Source organism: Monodelphis domestica, chromosome X (assembly GCF_027887165.1).
Source record: "Monodelphis domestica isolate mMonDom1 chromosome X, mMonDom1.pri, whole genome shotgun sequence".
Lineage (NCBI taxonomy): Eukaryota > Metazoa > Chordata > Mammalia > Didelphimorphia > Didelphidae > Monodelphis > Monodelphis domestica.
In genome coordinates this window covers 63,886,965-63,905,163 of record NC_077235.1, presented here as the reverse complement: position 1 = coordinate 63,905,163, position 18,199 = coordinate 63,886,965, and the positions used below count along the sequence as shown (strand labels likewise).

The following is an 18,199-nucleotide window of genomic DNA, read 5'->3' as shown; positions in this document are numbered from 1 at the left end:
TGAGAGTTAGTAGATATGTGGAAAAAAATAAATAGGGACAAAAAGGAATACACCTTCTTTTCAGCAGCACATGGTACATTCACAAAAATTGACCATGTATTACGGCATAAAAACATTGCAAACAAGTGCAAAAGAGCAGAAATAATAAATAAAATCTTCTCAGATCACAATGCAATGGAAATAATAATTAGTACCAAAACCTACTATTTGATAAAAACTGCTGGGAAAATTGGAAGACAGTATGGGAGAGATTAGGTTGGGATCAATATCTCACATCCTACACCAAGAGAAATTCAGAATGGATGAATGATCTGAATATAAAGAAGGAAACTATGCGCAAATTAGGTGAACACAGAATAGTATACTTGTCAGATATATGGGAATGGAAAGACTTTAAAACCAAGCAAAAACTAGAGAAAAACCACAATAATTTTGATTACATCAAATTAAAAAGTTTTTGTATAAACAAAACTAATGCATCCAAAATTAGAAGGGAAACAACAAATTGGGAAACAATCTTCATTACAAAAGCCTCTGACAAGGTATAATTACTCAAATTTACAAAGAGCTAAACCAATTGTACAAAAAAATCAAGCCATTCTCCAATTAATAAATGGGCAAGGGACATGAATAGACAATTTTCAATTAATGAAATCAAAACTTTTAAGAAGCACATGAAAAGGTATTCTAAATCTCTTATAATCAGAGAAATGCAAATCAAAACAACTCTGAGGTATCACCTCACACCTAGCAGATTGGCTAACATGACAGCAAAGGAAAGTAATGAATGCTGGAGGGGATGTGGCAAGGTGGGGACATTAATGCATTGCTGGTGGATTTGTGAATTGATCCAACCATTCTGGAGGGCAATTTGGAACTATGCCCAAAGGGCGATAAAAGACTGTCTGCCCTTGGATCCAGCCATAGCAGTGCTAGGTTTGTACCCCAAAGAGATAATAAGGAAAAAGACTTGTACAAAAATATTCATAGCTGCGCTCTTTGTGGTGGCCAAAAATTGGAAAACGAGGGGATGCCCGTCAATTGGGGAATGGCTGAAAAAATTGTGGTATATGTTGGTGATGGAATACTATTGTGCTAAAAGGAATAATAAAATAGAGGAATTCCATGGAGACTGGAACGACCTCCAGGAAGTGATGCAGAGTGAGAGGAGCAGAACCAGGAAAACATTATACACAGAGACTGATACACTGTGGTGCAATCAAATGTAATGGACTTCTCCATTAGTGGCAATGCAGTGATCCTGAACAACACGGAGGAACCTACCAAAAAAACACTATGCATATTCAGAGGAAACACTGTGGAAGTAAAAACACTGAAGGAAAAGAATGGCTTGAATACATGGATCGAAGGGATATGGTTGGAGATGTAGACTAAATGAACATCCTAGTGCAAACATCAACAATATGAAAATAGGTTCTGATCAAGGACACAAGCAATACCCAATGAAATTGCACATTGGCTGTGGGAAGGGTGGGTGGAGGAGAGGAAGGGAAATAATGTGATTATTGTAACCAAGGAATAATGTTCTAAATTGACTAAGTAAACTAAATTCAAATGGAAAAAAAATAGAGCACTGGGACAGTCAATAAATAAATAAATATTTGATTAATTGAAAAAAAAAAAGAGAGAAGGCTCTGGATTCCTCCAATTCAATCTGTGACCTTAGACAGATCACTTCTTTTTTAGGACTCATTTTAGGCCTTTGTAAGATGAAGTGGTTTGTCTAAATTGTCTCTGCTGATCCTTTCAGCTCTAAGGATACAATTCTAGGATTGTATGCCTGTGCCAAACACCCATTTTATTTCAAGCAATCTAGCAATGAAATGAAGGAGCTTCTATATATTTGGAACTCTTACTTGCAAATAAGTGTTAGCTTGAGATTGCTGAGGTGGACATTTTTGTGACACCTTGCCCTTTTTCCTCCTCTTTGGGCCTCTTACAGCCACAATGAATGGGTTTCAAATCCTCCCCCTTTGGTTTCATTGTGCTTTGAGTCTCAAGGTTGCCCTCACATTTCCTCCCACTTGTCCCATTTGGCTTGGTCTGCTCCTCTCCTCATTCTGTTTAGCTTAGTTATGGTTTGACTATGAGTATAGAAATCTGCCTGCTCTCTTCCATTTGGAGATTCCAACTCCTCCTTGTTATATTGGAGCTCCAGGTGACCAAGTCTTCAGTCAACTGAATTCCTGTAGGACCTCTACAGAGGTTATTCCACTACCACTATTAGACTTAAGTCAGATTTTACTAACATCAATGCTATAATATTAAATATATCACTTATAAGGTTATGGAGTTCAATCTCTTCCATTTTCTTAAGGAGAAACTAAGGCAAGAGGGGCTACATGACTTGCCAAAGATGGCATAGGAAGCAATTATATGGGTCAAGAATTCAATGTAGCTTTGTTTTACTCCAATGTTTCCTCTGTACTGTGAAGAGTGAATCAAACTATCTTTGCCTATCAATCAACAACTTTTAAATTAATCAATCAAGAACTCAAAACACCCTTATATAACACTCAGAGAATTTATGAATCACTTGCTACAGTGGGTGACAACTCCAAAGGCCACTGCCAACCCCCTTGGGCAATGCTAGGCAAATTGAAAGACTGTGATTGGTTCCTGTAAAGTGGAGGAAGGGACAGGAAGTGATGCGCAAAAAGGACTATAAAAAGTCCTGAACTTTCTGTCCAAGGAACTTTGACTTCCAGTAAATAGAATCTGTTATGCTAAAAACTACAATTCCCAAGAAAACTTTGATTCCCAACACTCTACTCACTTCCTGTCATTACATCCAGATGTAGGCAGGATATAAATTGTGTGGAGTTCCATCTCTCGCTTCTTTTTCCTTCCTATTATGGCTTTGGTGGAGCAGGAATTTTTGAGCAGGTAAAAAACTTAGTCATGTTATTCTGTTTTTTCAGATAATAAACTTTATAAAAATAATACTTGAAGTTATTGATATTCATTTAAATCTTACAACTTGGAGTTCAGTTCTTTGAAACTTGGCCTTTTGAACTTTGTCTTGGGACTCTGCATCAGTGAGCTGGACTGAAGGAGGAGACTCTTTCTCTGGATCCTGTGATGGTTTGTTGGGTGAGTAGCTGACCTTCCTTTCCTGGTTTCTGGAGAGATTGGTTCTGGAGAGGCCTTCCTTTCCAGGAGGAGGCTGCATTGGTGGAACCCTTGCTGAAGACACCACTGGGTCCTCTGGCTGAAGGTTAGCAAGCTGTCAGGGCTGAGCCAGACACTGGAGCAACACTTGGGGTGAAAGGCTAAACATTTTCTCTAGCTTCTTACATTTTTCCACTTTCACTCTTTCCACCTCTTTGTAAATAAAGCTACTAAAAGTCATTAAGCTATATTACTTTAGAACTTTCATATTAGCATAAAAACCTAATTTTTTATATTCTTACAGTCCCGTACTGGTCCTCTAGAGTGAATACAGGAACTTGTCTTAGTGAATCGAATTCTTAGAAAATTTAACTACATGTTCTGTGCACTTGATTATATTAAGTCTATAACTGCATTCAGGACATCTAGCTCGGCATTGTTCTCAAAAGGTTTGATTCAGGTTAGTGTTAGCTGTCTCCCTAACTACTTTGTTAACTCCTTGAGGATGGGGACAGTGTCATAGAATTCTCTTGTGTCCCTTAGAGTAGTTGGCAATTCACTGCTGAAAATTGGATTATAGGATTTAGTGCTACAAGCAATTATTATCCATGCTTGCTTGACACCTAATGAGTTAATCAGCACTGGATTAAAGTATCTGTTTTTCCTGGTGACTGTCCAATACATAGAAAAGTCATTGCTTTACTTATACCACCCCTGTAACATAAGGACCCTCCCATCTGTGACAATGGGTGCTTATAATTGGGCCACTCCTATTCTTATGAATCAATGAACAGTTCCTTGGGTTAAACAGTTGCTCTCTATAGGGGCAGCACATGAACCAGGAGATTCAAAAGCTTCCACAACATTCCCTTTGGTAACTGGCATGATACAGAAACCCATTTCCCCAAGCGTTACTTAGTGATAAATTAAGGGCACCTTGCTTCAAGATGGTAGTAACACCATTGAAGTCACAAAGTATGACTCTCTTCTAGGCATCTCATCAGTTTTGCTGAAGATAGTATTATCTGTATCAAACATGTTAAGTTTGCTCTCTAATGGACATTTCCTCTGGTCTTCTATTTGCTGAGCATATACTGGTTTTCAAGACACTTTACTCTATTACCTATACTCTACTAGCATATACTGGTTTTCAAGACACTTTTGGGTTCTCTCCTGCTCTCTACTACCATCTGCTGAGGTGTAAAAAATAGTCAACTTCTCCTTCATGAGCGAGGGAATGGGACTAAAACTCTTTTAGTGTATTATAGAACGAGGATTAGACAATAACAAATAGATAGCTAACAAAGACTAATAGAATGGTCCTGGTTTGTATTTTTGATGGCCTTTTTCCAAGGTCTTTCTTGAGTTCTGACTTTTCTGGTTCTGTCTTTGAGTCAGACAGTTCCTTTTAACTAAAACTCAATCCTTGAATTTCCACCTGTATCTCTAATACCCATTTGGACTGCTCAATCCAAAAAATCCCCCATAAAGACTGAGTGGAGGCTAAGGAATCCCTCTAACTCTCATGATGCACCCAGATTCAGCATCCAAAGAAATCTGGATGCAAGAAAAAAGTGCTAGGAAACACAGATAGAGCTCTTGGCATCCTTTTTTGTTAGAGATTACTATATTTAAAATACATATCTCCCAGAAACAAAATATCCAAATTTTGTACTAATTTCTGTCCAATAGAAACCTTGATTTGGCCCAAAACTGGAAAACGAGGGGATGCCCATCAATTGGGGAATGGCTAAGCAAATTGTGGTATATGTTGGTGATGGAATACTATTGTGCTAAAAGGAATAATAAAGTGGAGGAGTTCCATGGAGACTGGAACAACCTCCAGGAAGTGATGCAGAGCGAGAGGAGCAGAACTAGGAGAACATTGTATACAGAGACTAATACACTGTGGTATAATCGAATGTAATGGACTTCTCCATTAGTGGCGGTGTAATGTCCCTGAACAATTTGCAGGGATCTAGGAGAAAAAAACACTATTCATAAGCAAAGGATAAACTATGGGAGTAGAAACACCGAGGAAAAGCAACTGCCTGAATACAGCAGTTGAGGGGATGTGACAGAGGAGAGACTCTAAACGAACACTCTAATGCAAATATTATCAACATAGCAATGGGTTCAAATCAAGAAAACATGTAATGCCCAGTGGATTTACGCGTCGGCTATGGGGGGTGGGGGTGGGGGAAGAAAATGATCTATGTCTTTAATGAATAATGCTTGGAAATGATCAAATAAAATATAATAATAATAAAAAAAGAAACCTTGGTTGTCTTTCTATGATGACAAGTTATGTAAAAATCATGAAAATGGGCCCAGAGCTAGAAATGAATAAGATGCAGCAAAAATCAAGGTAATATAAACTGACATTCTAAAAATACATTACATAGTTAGAAAGTACTTCTGCATATTTATAGATATATTGATAAATAGATAAATTTTCTCATTCTCATTTGATCCTCCTAAAAGTCCTAGGATGTGGGTACTATTATCCCCATTTTACTGTTGAGGAAGCTGAGGAAAGCAAGGTTTAAGTGACTTGCCCAGGATCACACAGCTAGTAAGCATCTCCACATAGCTGCATCAGCATGTATGAAAAATGAAAGTGGATAAAACAAGATGAACAGTAGTCCCTCTTTTCCCCCTATTATGCCTCCAGATAACATTTTGTCAATGTTCAGAAGTGACTGGGGACATTTTTTCAGCTTAGATATCTTCTGAAGCTCTCTCTATGAAGAAATGGATTACATTACTTGAGGTCAAGCAAAGCTTTCCATTAAACTTCCCAGAGTTTCCCAAAGAAAGGAAACTACTGATGCTTCTCTGTGATCATTTGTGATGGTCATTAATCATGGTCAATCTGTCAGTTCTCTCAAAGTAGTTGATCTTGCTGAGTAACCATTGAATTTTAGCATCTGCTTTTCTCTCTGCCCCTCCTCAACCCCCCATTTCATTATTCAAGTCAAGATTGGATAGTTGTTAGTAGGGCTAGCCTCTCTCAGCAGTGTGACTCTGTTTCCATCATCTCCCTGTACCAAGCTTATTTATCCTTACTTTCCAATGAAATGAATGTAAATCAGTGTTACTACTGCCTTTGCTATTTTCAGTCTCCTTAAAGTTTGTAAATGAGGAAAGTCAGGGAATAACTGATTTGGCAAACTGAAAACGGCCTCTCTATTCAAGTTAGAAGAGTGTTCTTTTATGCATAAGGGTCACACGGTAATGAAATGAAGCACTCCTGCCCCCAACTGAAGAGAGGAGAAAGGATACCGAGCAATATTGCATTTTAACCTAGGAGGGGGAAATGGTGCTCAGCTCAGAGAAGATTAGTTGGCATTTTTCTAGCACTGTAAAATTTTTCCAGCAATCAATAAACATTTATAATAGGCTTAATATGAGCAATCACTGTGTTGGCTACTGGGGACACAAATCATGCCTGACCTCAGGGGGCTTACATTCCACTGAAGGAATGACATTAATCAATTGAGGACTGATTAATAAGCATTTGTTTTATAGCAGAAACTGAAATGCTGAGGATACAAAGATGAAAGTAAAACATTACCTGCCTTCAAAGAGTTTCCATTCTAATGGTTTCAGGTCACATAAACACACATACCCATATATAAAGAATACAAGGTGATATGGTGATATAAACATGCCTTAAGTGATTACCGTGCTCCAGGGGCAGTGCCGTAGGAGCACAAATGCAAGCAAAGAGAAAGACAATTTCTCCCCTCAAAGGCTTGTGTTCTCAATAGTGGAAAACAATATATAGGCCAAGTGGAAAAGGGCATGGTGAATCTGGAATAGAGCAGGGTGAGAGGGAAGCGGTGGCTACCCTTGGCACTTCCTCAAATGGAGGTTCTGGGTCAGAACTCATCAATGAGAACAAGGCATGGGACACAGGTTTCTGGGTATGAGAAGTTGGGAGTGTCAGGAGCAGAGAAAGAAACTATAGTTGAGCATGTCCTCAAATGGAGGAGGTTCTTGACAGGAATTCAACAAATGGAGGAAGGAGTGAACATAAGGGAAAAAAGGCACCAACAGACACGGCTTTCAGGGAAGGCCTTATGAAGCAATTAAAGCTTGAGCTGAGTCTTAAAGGACACCAGGGAATGTGAGAGGCAGAGGTGAAAGGGGGTAAATTCAAAACTTGGGGAACGGCCATTCCAATGGCTAGAAGTGGGAAGATTGAGTGTCACAGAAACACTTTGAGGTAGGAAGTCGAAGGATAATTTGCTGTATTTGACCTATAGAAAGTCTGAGTCTCAGAAAGGGTAAAAACTTAAGGCAAATCACATGAAGTTGGAACCCAATACAAATGCCACCTTTCTCATTCCACTGCCCGATAAAACGTTATTGCCACTACATTTGGCATAGTGAATAAAGGGCAGGCTTCAGAGTCTGAAAAGCCTGAAGTCACATGCTGCCTCTGACTCGGGCCACCTGTATGATCCTGGGGAAGGTACCCAGTCTTATGGGTACTCACTCTGAGATGGTTTGGAGAAGATTTGTCATTCTGTGCAGCTAGAGAGAGTTTTCTCATTGATGAGAAGCCTTTCCAAGTGAGAAAAGTGTCTAAACCAAAGAAATCACTGGTCTAGTCAAACAAACAAACAAACAAAAGAAAGAAAACGTGGGTGCCTATAGTTCTTGGAGTAGAATCTTGATGGGCTCCAAGGACAATGAAATCTATAAGATCCAGACTAAAGTAGAATAGAAATAGGCCATCTATTCTTCTGTCAGCTACTTCTAGGGCAACTGACTCCTCACTTAACTTTTCAAAGATCAATAGAAAGTGCAATTAAATCATATCAAGTACAGTAGGCACTGGCCTTGAACACTTCTTAGTAATAATGTAGAAGGCATTAGACACATTTCCAAGTATGGGAAGTAGACGAAGCATATAACTTACTTTCTTGACAGGAGGGAACACACCCTTGCCATACAAATGTCATGACCAAGTGGTAGGCCTTTGTGGATAGACTGAACTGTAGAAAGTTGTGCCTTGGCAGAATAGCACAGGCAGGCTAAGCCAGGATGGGTCCAAGGGCGTAAAAGGATATTGGGCCTTATAAAACCACCAACATATAGTACATCGTGACAAGCTGATATGAATACAAAAGGCTAGTTATAACTTGACATGGCTGGGAAAAGAAATAAACCAAGAAACCATTTTTGAGCTGCCTGGGCTCTGAGAACCTTGATTTCATGTTCATAAAGAGCCAGAAAACATAAGCAAGCTCATTTGTACTTGGGCAGGGAGGGTTATATAGTTCATTTTGTTCATCGTAGGTGGAGATATAATGAGAAATTATTTCACCAGGGTCAAAAACTGAGAACAGAGTGAGGAAGAAAGAGAAGAAACTGGAAGGAGGCATTACAAGGCAAAACATGGCACTGACGTGCACAGATGCTGATAACACTGCAATGTGGAATCCCCCTCTCTTCCCTTGTCCTCTGTGCCAAGGTAGCTCTGTTTCCTATCTACACCCAGGATTCACCTTCCCCTTTCCAACCTGTAGGGAGACATGAAGCCAAATAACACTTGCCTCCATTTTCCCTTGGTAGTCATACTTTCTCAGAACCTTCAGTTGATGGAAGGGTGGAAGGATAAACTCCAGAATCTCCACTTAAGGAGGGGGCCCAACATAGGCATCTCCTCATTTCCTATCAGGTTGCACTTATCTGGACATCTTTGGACACCTCCACTATGCCTCTGGGTTGGGTACCTTCTCCTCCCACCTATTTAGCTACCTTTTACATGTTGTCTTCCCTCATTAAATTGAAAGCTGCTTAATGTCAGGACCTGGCTTTCTTTCTTTTTTTTTTTTGTATTTGTATCCCCAGTACTTGGCACAATACCTGCATTACAGGTAACTTACAGAAGGAAGCAGAATTTGAAGCCTAGTTCTCTGTCTCCTAGAGACATCTGTGGCTCAGTGGTTAAGAATATAGGGCATGAAAATCTGGAAGATCTGAATTCAGATTCACCCTCAGACACTAGCTCTGTGATCTTGAGCAAGTCAATTAAACTTTGAATGCCTGACAAAAAAGGATTCATTGAAGAATGAAATGGCATATCACTACAGTATCTTTACCAAGAAAAATCCCATAGATAGCTATAGTCCATGGGGTCACAAAGAGCCAGATACTAATGAACAATTGAAAAACAACAATCTCTAATAAGGAAAAATACACGTACAAGAATATTCATAGCTGCGCTCTTTGTGGTGGCAACAAATTGGAAAATGAGGGGCTGCCATTTGATTGGGAAATGGCTGAACAAATTGTGGTATATGTTAGTGATGGAATAGTATTGCGCTCAAAGGAATAATAAAGTGGAGGAATTCCATGGAGACTTGAACAACCTCCAGGAAGTGATGCAGAGTGAGAGGAGCAGAACCAGGAGAACATTGTACACAGAGACTGATACACTGTGGCACAATCAAATGTAATAGACTTCTCCATCCTGAACAACTTCTATGAGAAAGAACACTATCCCCATTCATAGGAAAAACTGTGGGAGTAAAAACACCGAAGAAAAACAACTGCTTGAAAACATGGGTCAAGAGGATATAGTTGGGGATGTAGATTCTAAATTAACATCCTAATGCAAACACCAACAACATGGAAATAGGTTCTGATCAAGGACACATGTAATACCCAATGAAATTGCGTGTTGGCTGCAGGAAGGGTGGGTGGAGGGGAGGGAGGGAAATAATATAATTCTTTTAATGAAGGAATAATGTTGTAAATTTACTAAATAAATTAACTTAAATTTAAAAAATAAAATTAAAAAAGAAAAACAACAATCTCTGTCTTCATATCAAAGGTTCTTTCCATCCTATCATGGTCTCTACCTCTGACCTCAAGAATGAATCCCTTTTGCAATTTTCCTAACAAGTGGACTTCCACATAATGGTCAAATGTCTCCTATGACACGAAGATTAATTCATCTCACTCCAGCCTGGGCAACCCATTCCACTTTATACATAGCTCAAGTTGTTAGGAATTTTCTATTTAAATGAAGGCAGAATTAGCTTTCTTTTCCCATTTTTCAATTACTCCTAATCCTATCTTCTGAGGCCATGGAGAACAAGATGGTCCCTAAGTCTAATTTTCTTTCAACACTACTAGAAAAAAGAAGTCGTGAGTATGAAGGATTGTGCCTTTATCCTTCCCAGGAATCTCTAGTTTTTCTTTTTGCAGAGGGAGGCAGCAGCAACAACTATCATCATGATCTTTGAAGCTACCATGAGCCAGAGCAAGATCTTTAAAGCCTCTCAGTGGGGAGTAAGGAAAGCAGTTTCTAGGCTCCATATATGTCACCCAAGGAGCAAACACACTGACACTTGGCTATTACCACATAATATGTATTCATGATTTTTTAGGTCCAGGCTTGAGATTTCATTGATGTAGAGGAGTAACAATATGGTCATTAAAACCAGTTGTCTATAATTTTTAGTCTGGATGAATTCCTAGAATAGAGGTGTTAAATGTGAGTCTACCTGGTCTCAGAACTCCAGAGTACTGCCAGGAACTAGATAAAATAATTTGACAGGTAATTGTCTAATGAAATAAATGAAAATACCATACAATGCAGATAATGTTAATTTGTCATGACTGCATCCCAAAAGGAGCTGTTTCTATTTGAGTGAGACACAATTAGTCTAGAGCACTAAAAAGGGTTAAATGATTTGCTCAGGGTCAAATGGCTCAATGGATTAGAAGCTGAACTTGAGCTGAGATCTTTCTGAATTTAGAACTCCATCCACTTATCAGGGAAGGTAGCTCTTGACATCACTGAAGTCACAATTCTGAATAAAAGAACTGGGAGAATTTTCTAAAGATAATAGGCTTACTGTGTGCATTTAAAATCAAGCATGATGATATACAGAAAATCCACTTAGGATATAAGTTTTATAGAAGATATTTTGTCTATCAAGTGAAGGGTGAGCACTTAAAAAAATAGAATTTCATACTCGAAAAATGAGATCTGAATTGGGGGAATTTCAGAGAAAGAGTAGACCTTCGAGGTCATCTTGTTCACCCCTTTAACTTTACATATAGAGAAACTTGGGCCCATTGATGACATGACACTCACCTTAAAACACAAGTATAGAACCCACTGTCTTGGGCCTCTACTGAATGAAACCAGATGGAATCATCTTCCTTGCTCATGCGGACCTCAGAGAAGATGATGGGCTCTTCGAGGTCCCCTTTGTTCTTGTACCAGATGAGCCTAAGGCCCATGCTCTGGGCTGTGCTATAGTTGGTACGAATGTAACTGTAGAATAGGGCACACTTCACTCGAACTGGCTCTCCTGCCAGAGCCATGTATGTCTTGAGGTCCACTGACCAGTCGATACAGCCATCCACTGAAAACAAAAGCAGAGTAAAAGACATATGAGATGCAGGAAGGGCAAAAAAAAAAGATTCTCCCTGATGATGACAGGAAGGACAAGACCCATGGATCCCAGTCCAGGCACAAGCTGACTACAGTCATTCCCTTTTATCTGCTATTTCACTTTCTACACTCTACATAGGACAGTGGGGGAAGTTCTTACACCTTCACTTTGAGAGGATTTTTTTGGGGGTGGGAAAGATGAGGAGCTCTAATCCCAGGGGCAAAAGCAGAGACAAAGATTACAAAACTATACAGTAAAATTAACATAGGTGTAAAAAGCCTTGTGTACCATCTGAGTTTTCCAGCATCCATTGAGGGGATCTTCAAACATATCCTCCATGAATAAGGGGAATACTACTGTACAGTACTGTATAATAATGTCCAATGTGCTTTATTATTACTGTATTTGATCTCAGTAATGCCTTAATATGTCTTTAATTTATCAATTAAACTTTATTACATAAATGTATGTATAAGAAAGTCATTCAAAATATGGGGTCAGGAGGTGATTGCTTATTTTCATAGTTTCAGCCAGCTTGGTATTTTACCCCTTGTCATCACATCATAGTCATCTCCATCCTAATGTAGCATTCTACTTTGGGACACCTCTAATGTTAGAAAAGTTATCTGAGAATTAGAGATCTGGGTTCAAGTTCTTACTCTGCTTCTGACTTGCTGTGCCACCTTGGATAAATTATCTCTGGTTCTCGATGAGAAAAAAGATGATGAAGAAGAAAGAAATCTGATTTGGAGTCACAAGTTCTGAGCTCAAATCCTGGCCCTACCACTATGTGATTCTGCATGACTTTTAGGTAAGTCTGTTACAGAATCAGAGTCAAAGGGATCATGCAGTCCAATGGGTACTTAACCCCATTCCTATGCACTATGCAACTTTAGATTAATAGGTTCCTAGAGAATATCCTAGGATCCTAGGTCTATACCTAGAAGGGACCTCTTAGGCCATCTGGTTCAAAAGTAGATGAAGTGAATGAACAGCCCTGAAAAGGGCTCAGCAAGCTCTTGCAACAGAGGTACTAGTCCTCCCTAAATACCCCATACTGTTGCAAACCCCTCATATGAAAGAGGAAGAAACTGAAATCTAGGGAAGGGAAGTAACTTGCTTTAGGTCACATAGGTAATAAGCATCAGTGATGGGATTTGAATCTTGGGCTTCTACCTTTAGAGCCAGTACCTTTAAAAAAACCTCTTACCTTTTGCCTTACTATCAATTCTAAGAGAGAACAACAAGGTCTAGGCAACCAGCATTAAGTGACTTACCCAGGGTCACACAGCTAGGAAATGTCTGATGCCACATTTGAACCTAGGTCCTGCAGAGATAATTTTAGGGTTGTGACTTAAAACCTAAATTAACTGATCGCCAGGGAAAAAATTCCCAAATAAAATACCCAAGTCAGTCTGGAAATTTATGGTAATTTTAATTAATATAGAGGGAAGGATTTTAAGGAGAAAGAGGGAAGAAGGTATAGGATTTCTCCCGCCTGGCCTGTGCCAGGGGAAGTTCAAGATCTCAGCCGATAGATCTCTGAAGGAGATTAGAGGCTTCTAAGAAGATAAAGTTTGGAAAGTAAAGGAGGAAAAACTCAGCCAGAAATTCACCACCGAACTGGACAATAGCTGTAGCCATGCCAAGATGCCAAAAGGCCCAGCATGCTTCCACCAGTCACCTCTCCACCATCATAGGTACCAGAGAGAGGACGTGACGTGAAATATATAGACCTTTTACTCTTGTGTCCCCTCCTCTAAATTTTCACGTCTACCAATCATATCAGAGTCTTTTCTCCAGGACTGCCCATTCTTTCATTCTCATCTTCTTTGATTAGATTATATCTTTTGAGTTACTTAACATTTCTTTGTTAAGTTCACCTTTTGTTAGTTAATTAACCTTTTTGTGATTAATTTACCCTTTATAGTTACTTAACACCTTTTTTGTAGTAAGATATAAAAATATACTTAGCTTAAAGTTCTAGCTTCACTATAAAATAAGAACTAAGTACCTCCATTGTTCAATCAGGAGATTACAACTTTATCTTCACCATAAAGTAAGATCTAAGTAGGGTGGAGTAATTTAAAGTTCCCAGTTCTCTCAACTCCAGGCCTGGTGTCACCTGGCTGTCCTGTCAGAATCTTTTTCAAACATATTACTAAACCTCAGAACCTATTTCATTGACTGAGGGCCAATGAGGGAAAAGTTCTTGAACAAGAACACAAAGAGACAGAGCTGGGTCCCCAGCACACACCTTCCTGCTATTCCCTCAAACTTGCATCTAATTTCTTTCCTTACTAGCCTACTGTTGGCTTTCAGAACATCTATTATTTGGCATTTCACCAATCACTGTTCTTTCCCCTTCCATTGGAACAAATAAAAGAGAAAGGATTTGTCTATACAAGTGTTGCCTTTGAAAAATGCTGTCTATATGACTCAAGATAAGCCACGTTATTAACCTCTCATTGGCCCAGATAGCTGCTAAGGTACAACAAAGGTTTTGATTTGCATTGGTACAATGCACTGTCTCACTAGGAATTCTATCCATTAATGAAATCATTGCTCTTGAGAAAAAAGAAAAGATGAATATGAAAAATTAAGACCATGTCAGCATGAGCTGGTTCAAAGTTAAATAAGCAAATTTTTAAAAAGTCACAGTGAATAAGTGGGAAGGGAAGTATCACCATCCTTCCAAGTTAATGTAATCATTGAAAGCAGAGGGTGAATTCCCCAAATGACAAATGGTCAAGGAATATGAATAGGCAGTTTTCACATGAAGAAATAAAAACTATCAATAAAAACATGAAGAAGTGTTTGAAATCCCTCTGGATTAGAGAAATGCAAATAAAAACTCTGAGGTAGCACCTCACACCTAGAAAACTGGCTAATATGACAGCAAAGGAAAGTGATAAATGTTGGAGGGTGTGTGGCAAAATTGGGACATTATACACTGCTGGTGGAGTTGTGAATTGGTCTAACCATTCTGGAAGGCAATTTGGAGTTATGGCCAAAGGATTTTGTCTGCCCTTTGATCCAGCCATAGCACTACTGGGTTTATAGCCCAAAGAGATAATAAGGAAAAATACTTGTACAAGAATGTTCATAGCCTCACTCTTTATGGTAGCCAAAAATTGGGAAATGAGGGGCTGCCATTTGATTGGGGAATGGCTGAACAAATTGTGGTATCTGTTGGTGATGGAATACTATTGTGCTGAAAGGAATGATGAACTAGAGGAATTCCATGTGAACTGGAATGACTTCCAGAAATGGATGCAAAGTGAAAGGAGCAGAACCCGGAGAACATTGTACACAAAGACTGACACACTGTGGTACAATTGAATGTAAAAGACTTCTCCACTATCAGCAATGCAATGATCCAGGACAATCCAGAGGAAAGAAAGCTATCCACATCCAGAGAAAGAACTGTGGGAGCAGAAATGCTGAAGAAAAACATATGATCAATCACGTGGTTTTGATGGTGATATGATTAGGGTTTTGATGTTTAAAAGATCACTCTATTACAAATATGAATAACATGGAAATAGTTTTTGAACAATTATATAACCCAGTGGAACTGCTTATCACCACTGGGAAGGGGGAGGGAAAAGGGGAGGGATAGAATATGAATTGTGTAACCATGAGAATATCCTAAATAAATTAAAAAAAAAAAGAAAAATGGAAGAAAAAAAGAAAGTAGAAGGTGATAAGTTGATGTGTTTAATGAAGTAAAACAACAAGTGTATTCCCAGTGTGAAAGTGTTCTCTCTAATGGAATTAGAGAAAGGGAAAATTTGCCAGTGGTAGAGGAGGAGAAGGAAGGTGAGAAGAAAGAAGAGAAAAAGAAAGGGAATAAAGGTAAGATGAGGAAGAAGGATGAAGAAGAGTAAGAAGAAAGAAGGGGAAGTCAATAGAGGCAGCCCCAAGAAGAAGCAGAAGAGAAGTATGCTAGGAGAGTTAACCCTAGCAGTTAGAGAATAAGCTTTGGGGCAGGGCAGACTAAGGGAGCTCAAGTGAGCAATCCAAGCAGCAAAGATGGCACACCCAGAAAGGAACACCATAAAGATACCATGAGAAGAGAATGTCCAACATGAACAAAGGTAGGAATCACCTCGGGTCAGTGTTACCTACAATCTAAGCCCTGCTACCAATGAACTCTATGCTTGTGTTCACTCTTCCCACTAATGCTGTATTTGAGGGAAAGTACACCAAAGGTTTACAGTGGGAATGTTCTTACTCTGCCATTTTAGTAAATGACTTAGAAATTCAGTTTGACTTGAACATGGAGGATATGAAGAATACCATGCAGGGGGTAGGCAGCTGAGAGGCTAAGTGGATTGAGAGCCAGGCCTAGAAATGGGAGGTCCTAGGATTAAATCTGGCCTCAGACAGTTCCTAGCTGTGTGACCCTGGCCAAGTCACTTAACCTCCATTTCCTAGCCCTTAATGCTCTTCTGCCTTACAACCATTGGTTCTAAGATGGAAGGTAAGTGACATGGGCACTGTACCCCAGAAACCCAGGCGAACTATTACCAGGGAAACTCCCTTGCCCTTGCATCCTTATGACTCTTAACCTAGAAACACCCAATGACCCCACTTAGGGTCCTGAGATGTTTACCCTCTTTTGTTCTCCAGATTTAAGATGGTCAAAGAGATGAGTCTTTATGCCTCCAGGCAAGTCCCAGTCAGATGACCACTTCACCCCACCAAATGCCTGAGGGACTAATACTCTAGGTCAGGTCCACACCAGGACATAGCATCTAAAGAGTATATAAACCCCAGAACTGATGTCATCTGGGGGACAGCCTCTCCATCCATGCTGTCCCCATTGGGGAACAGCCTTTCCTTTCATGCTGTCCTCCCAAAGAACTGCTCCCCATCGTGCTGTTCCACCTTGCTATCCTCCTGGCCACTCTCAACGTTACTTTCTAAATTAATAAATCTCTTTTTGTTTTTAAGCTAAGTTTTGGAGTCTTGCGTGCTTGCAAAAGGCATCCTTCCCGAACCCCAAGGGTATCCTTCCAGTCAATAACAGTAAGGGTTAAAAAAAAAGAATAACATGCAAGAAGACTGGACTATGAAAGGCTTTAAGTGCTAAATAAAGGAATCTGCATTTTATTCTATAAGCAATAGGGAGTCATGGGAAGTTCCTGGGCAGAGAATTTCCATGGTTAGATCTGTGCTACATAAAAATTGATTTGGTAGCCGAATGAAGAACTGATATGGAGAGGAGAGATGTCTCATTAAGGGTCTATTGAAACAGTCCAGGAAAGTAGGGATAAGGGCCTGAGCTAGGGCAGCGGTCATGAGAGTATAGGGAAGGGGATGCAGGCAAGAGCAAATGGAGAATCAATAAGTCTTGAAAAGGGACCAAGTTGGAGGAAATCACTTTTTTCTTTTGATGCTATCCTTCCTCTATTCAGCTGGGTGTTCTAGTGTATAGCAGTGGCGGTCTTTGCAAGGATGACAGTCTGCATTCTGATTCATTTCCTTAGGTTGCTTTAAAGGTCAGGGAGTTATTCTGCATTTGGGCAGTCTGGTTAGCAGAGCCTGTCACTCTCTACTGTAAACAATCAGACTGAAGAACAGGAAGTCACTGCTTCAAAATCAGCCTTTCTAATTTAATCATTTTCATTCCAATGCTCAAAACAAGTGTGTCCTTAGGATACAGGATCTGTGAATTCAAGAAAGAATGAGTTCTGAAGCTTGTAGGAAAAAATGTCTCCTTTTTGTCATTTATTTTGCCAGGAGGAGATTCCTAGGAATTTAAATAGATTCCTGGAAATTCCCCATGGGTAAAACACTGGAGGCTTCCACTGACTGGCAGACCTGAGGAAAACCACTTAACCTCTCCCTCTCTGCCTCAGCTATCTCATTCACAAAATGGGGACCATGTTTGAGGCACTGTAGGAAGTCAGACACAGAGAAGTAAAGTTGGTGGAGCTGGAAATCAGTCCAATCATTCTGGAAAACAATTTGGAATTATGTAAGAAAAATCAGTAAACCATTCATTCCTATCTTTTGAGCTGGTGCTAACACTATTGAGCCTAGAGATCAAGCACGTCCTCATCAGCAGCTTTCTTCTGGGAGGGTACCCTGCCCATTGCTTGGCTAACTCCTCTCTGGGTGTGCTCTCCTCCACCTTGAGTGGAATGTAAATCCCTTGAAAGCAGAAGCTCTCTTGATTGCTTTATTACTATCTCCAGGGATTAGCACAGAATCTAGCACACAGGAAGTGCTTAGTAAATGATCTAAGTCTGTCAAAGACAGGAAAAGAGATCCTGTCACATTATGTCAAAGTAGTAATAATACTTTTGCTTTTTAATAAGTTCTATCAAGATGTCTGGGCCTCCTGTGTATAAATGAAGTGGGGAAGACCCTCATCCCTACTCACAGACACACACACACACACACACACACACACACACACACACACACAGTCACACTAAGACATCCGGATTTGCACTTAACATAGTCATCAAAGCTGGTTCTAGAGGACTCAGAATGGATAGAACACTTCCTTTTTTTGAGAGGTGATATGGAATATAGAATATGGAGAAAACTATGGGGCATAGTATTTTGGGTGACGTGTTTGGTTGGTCAAGTTGTTGGATTTGTTTTCTTTTTTAAAGGAAGACAAG

General features: G+C 39.7%; 1 protein-coding gene across 1 annotated transcript in view; it reads right to left on the bottom strand.

Annotated features, from left to right (window-relative positions):
• Nucleotides 1–18,199, bottom strand: part of IL1RAPL2 (interleukin 1 receptor accessory protein like 2) — a 583,567-nt gene that overhangs the window by 463,811 nt on the left and 101,557 nt on the right. Inside the window, exon 2 of the mRNA XM_056809854.1 lies at nucleotides 11,255–11,528. Within this exon, the coding sequence (XP_056665832.1) occupies nucleotides 11,255–11,528 (274 nt within the window). The remainder of the gene's footprint in view (nucleotides 1–11,254; nucleotides 11,529–18,199) is intronic.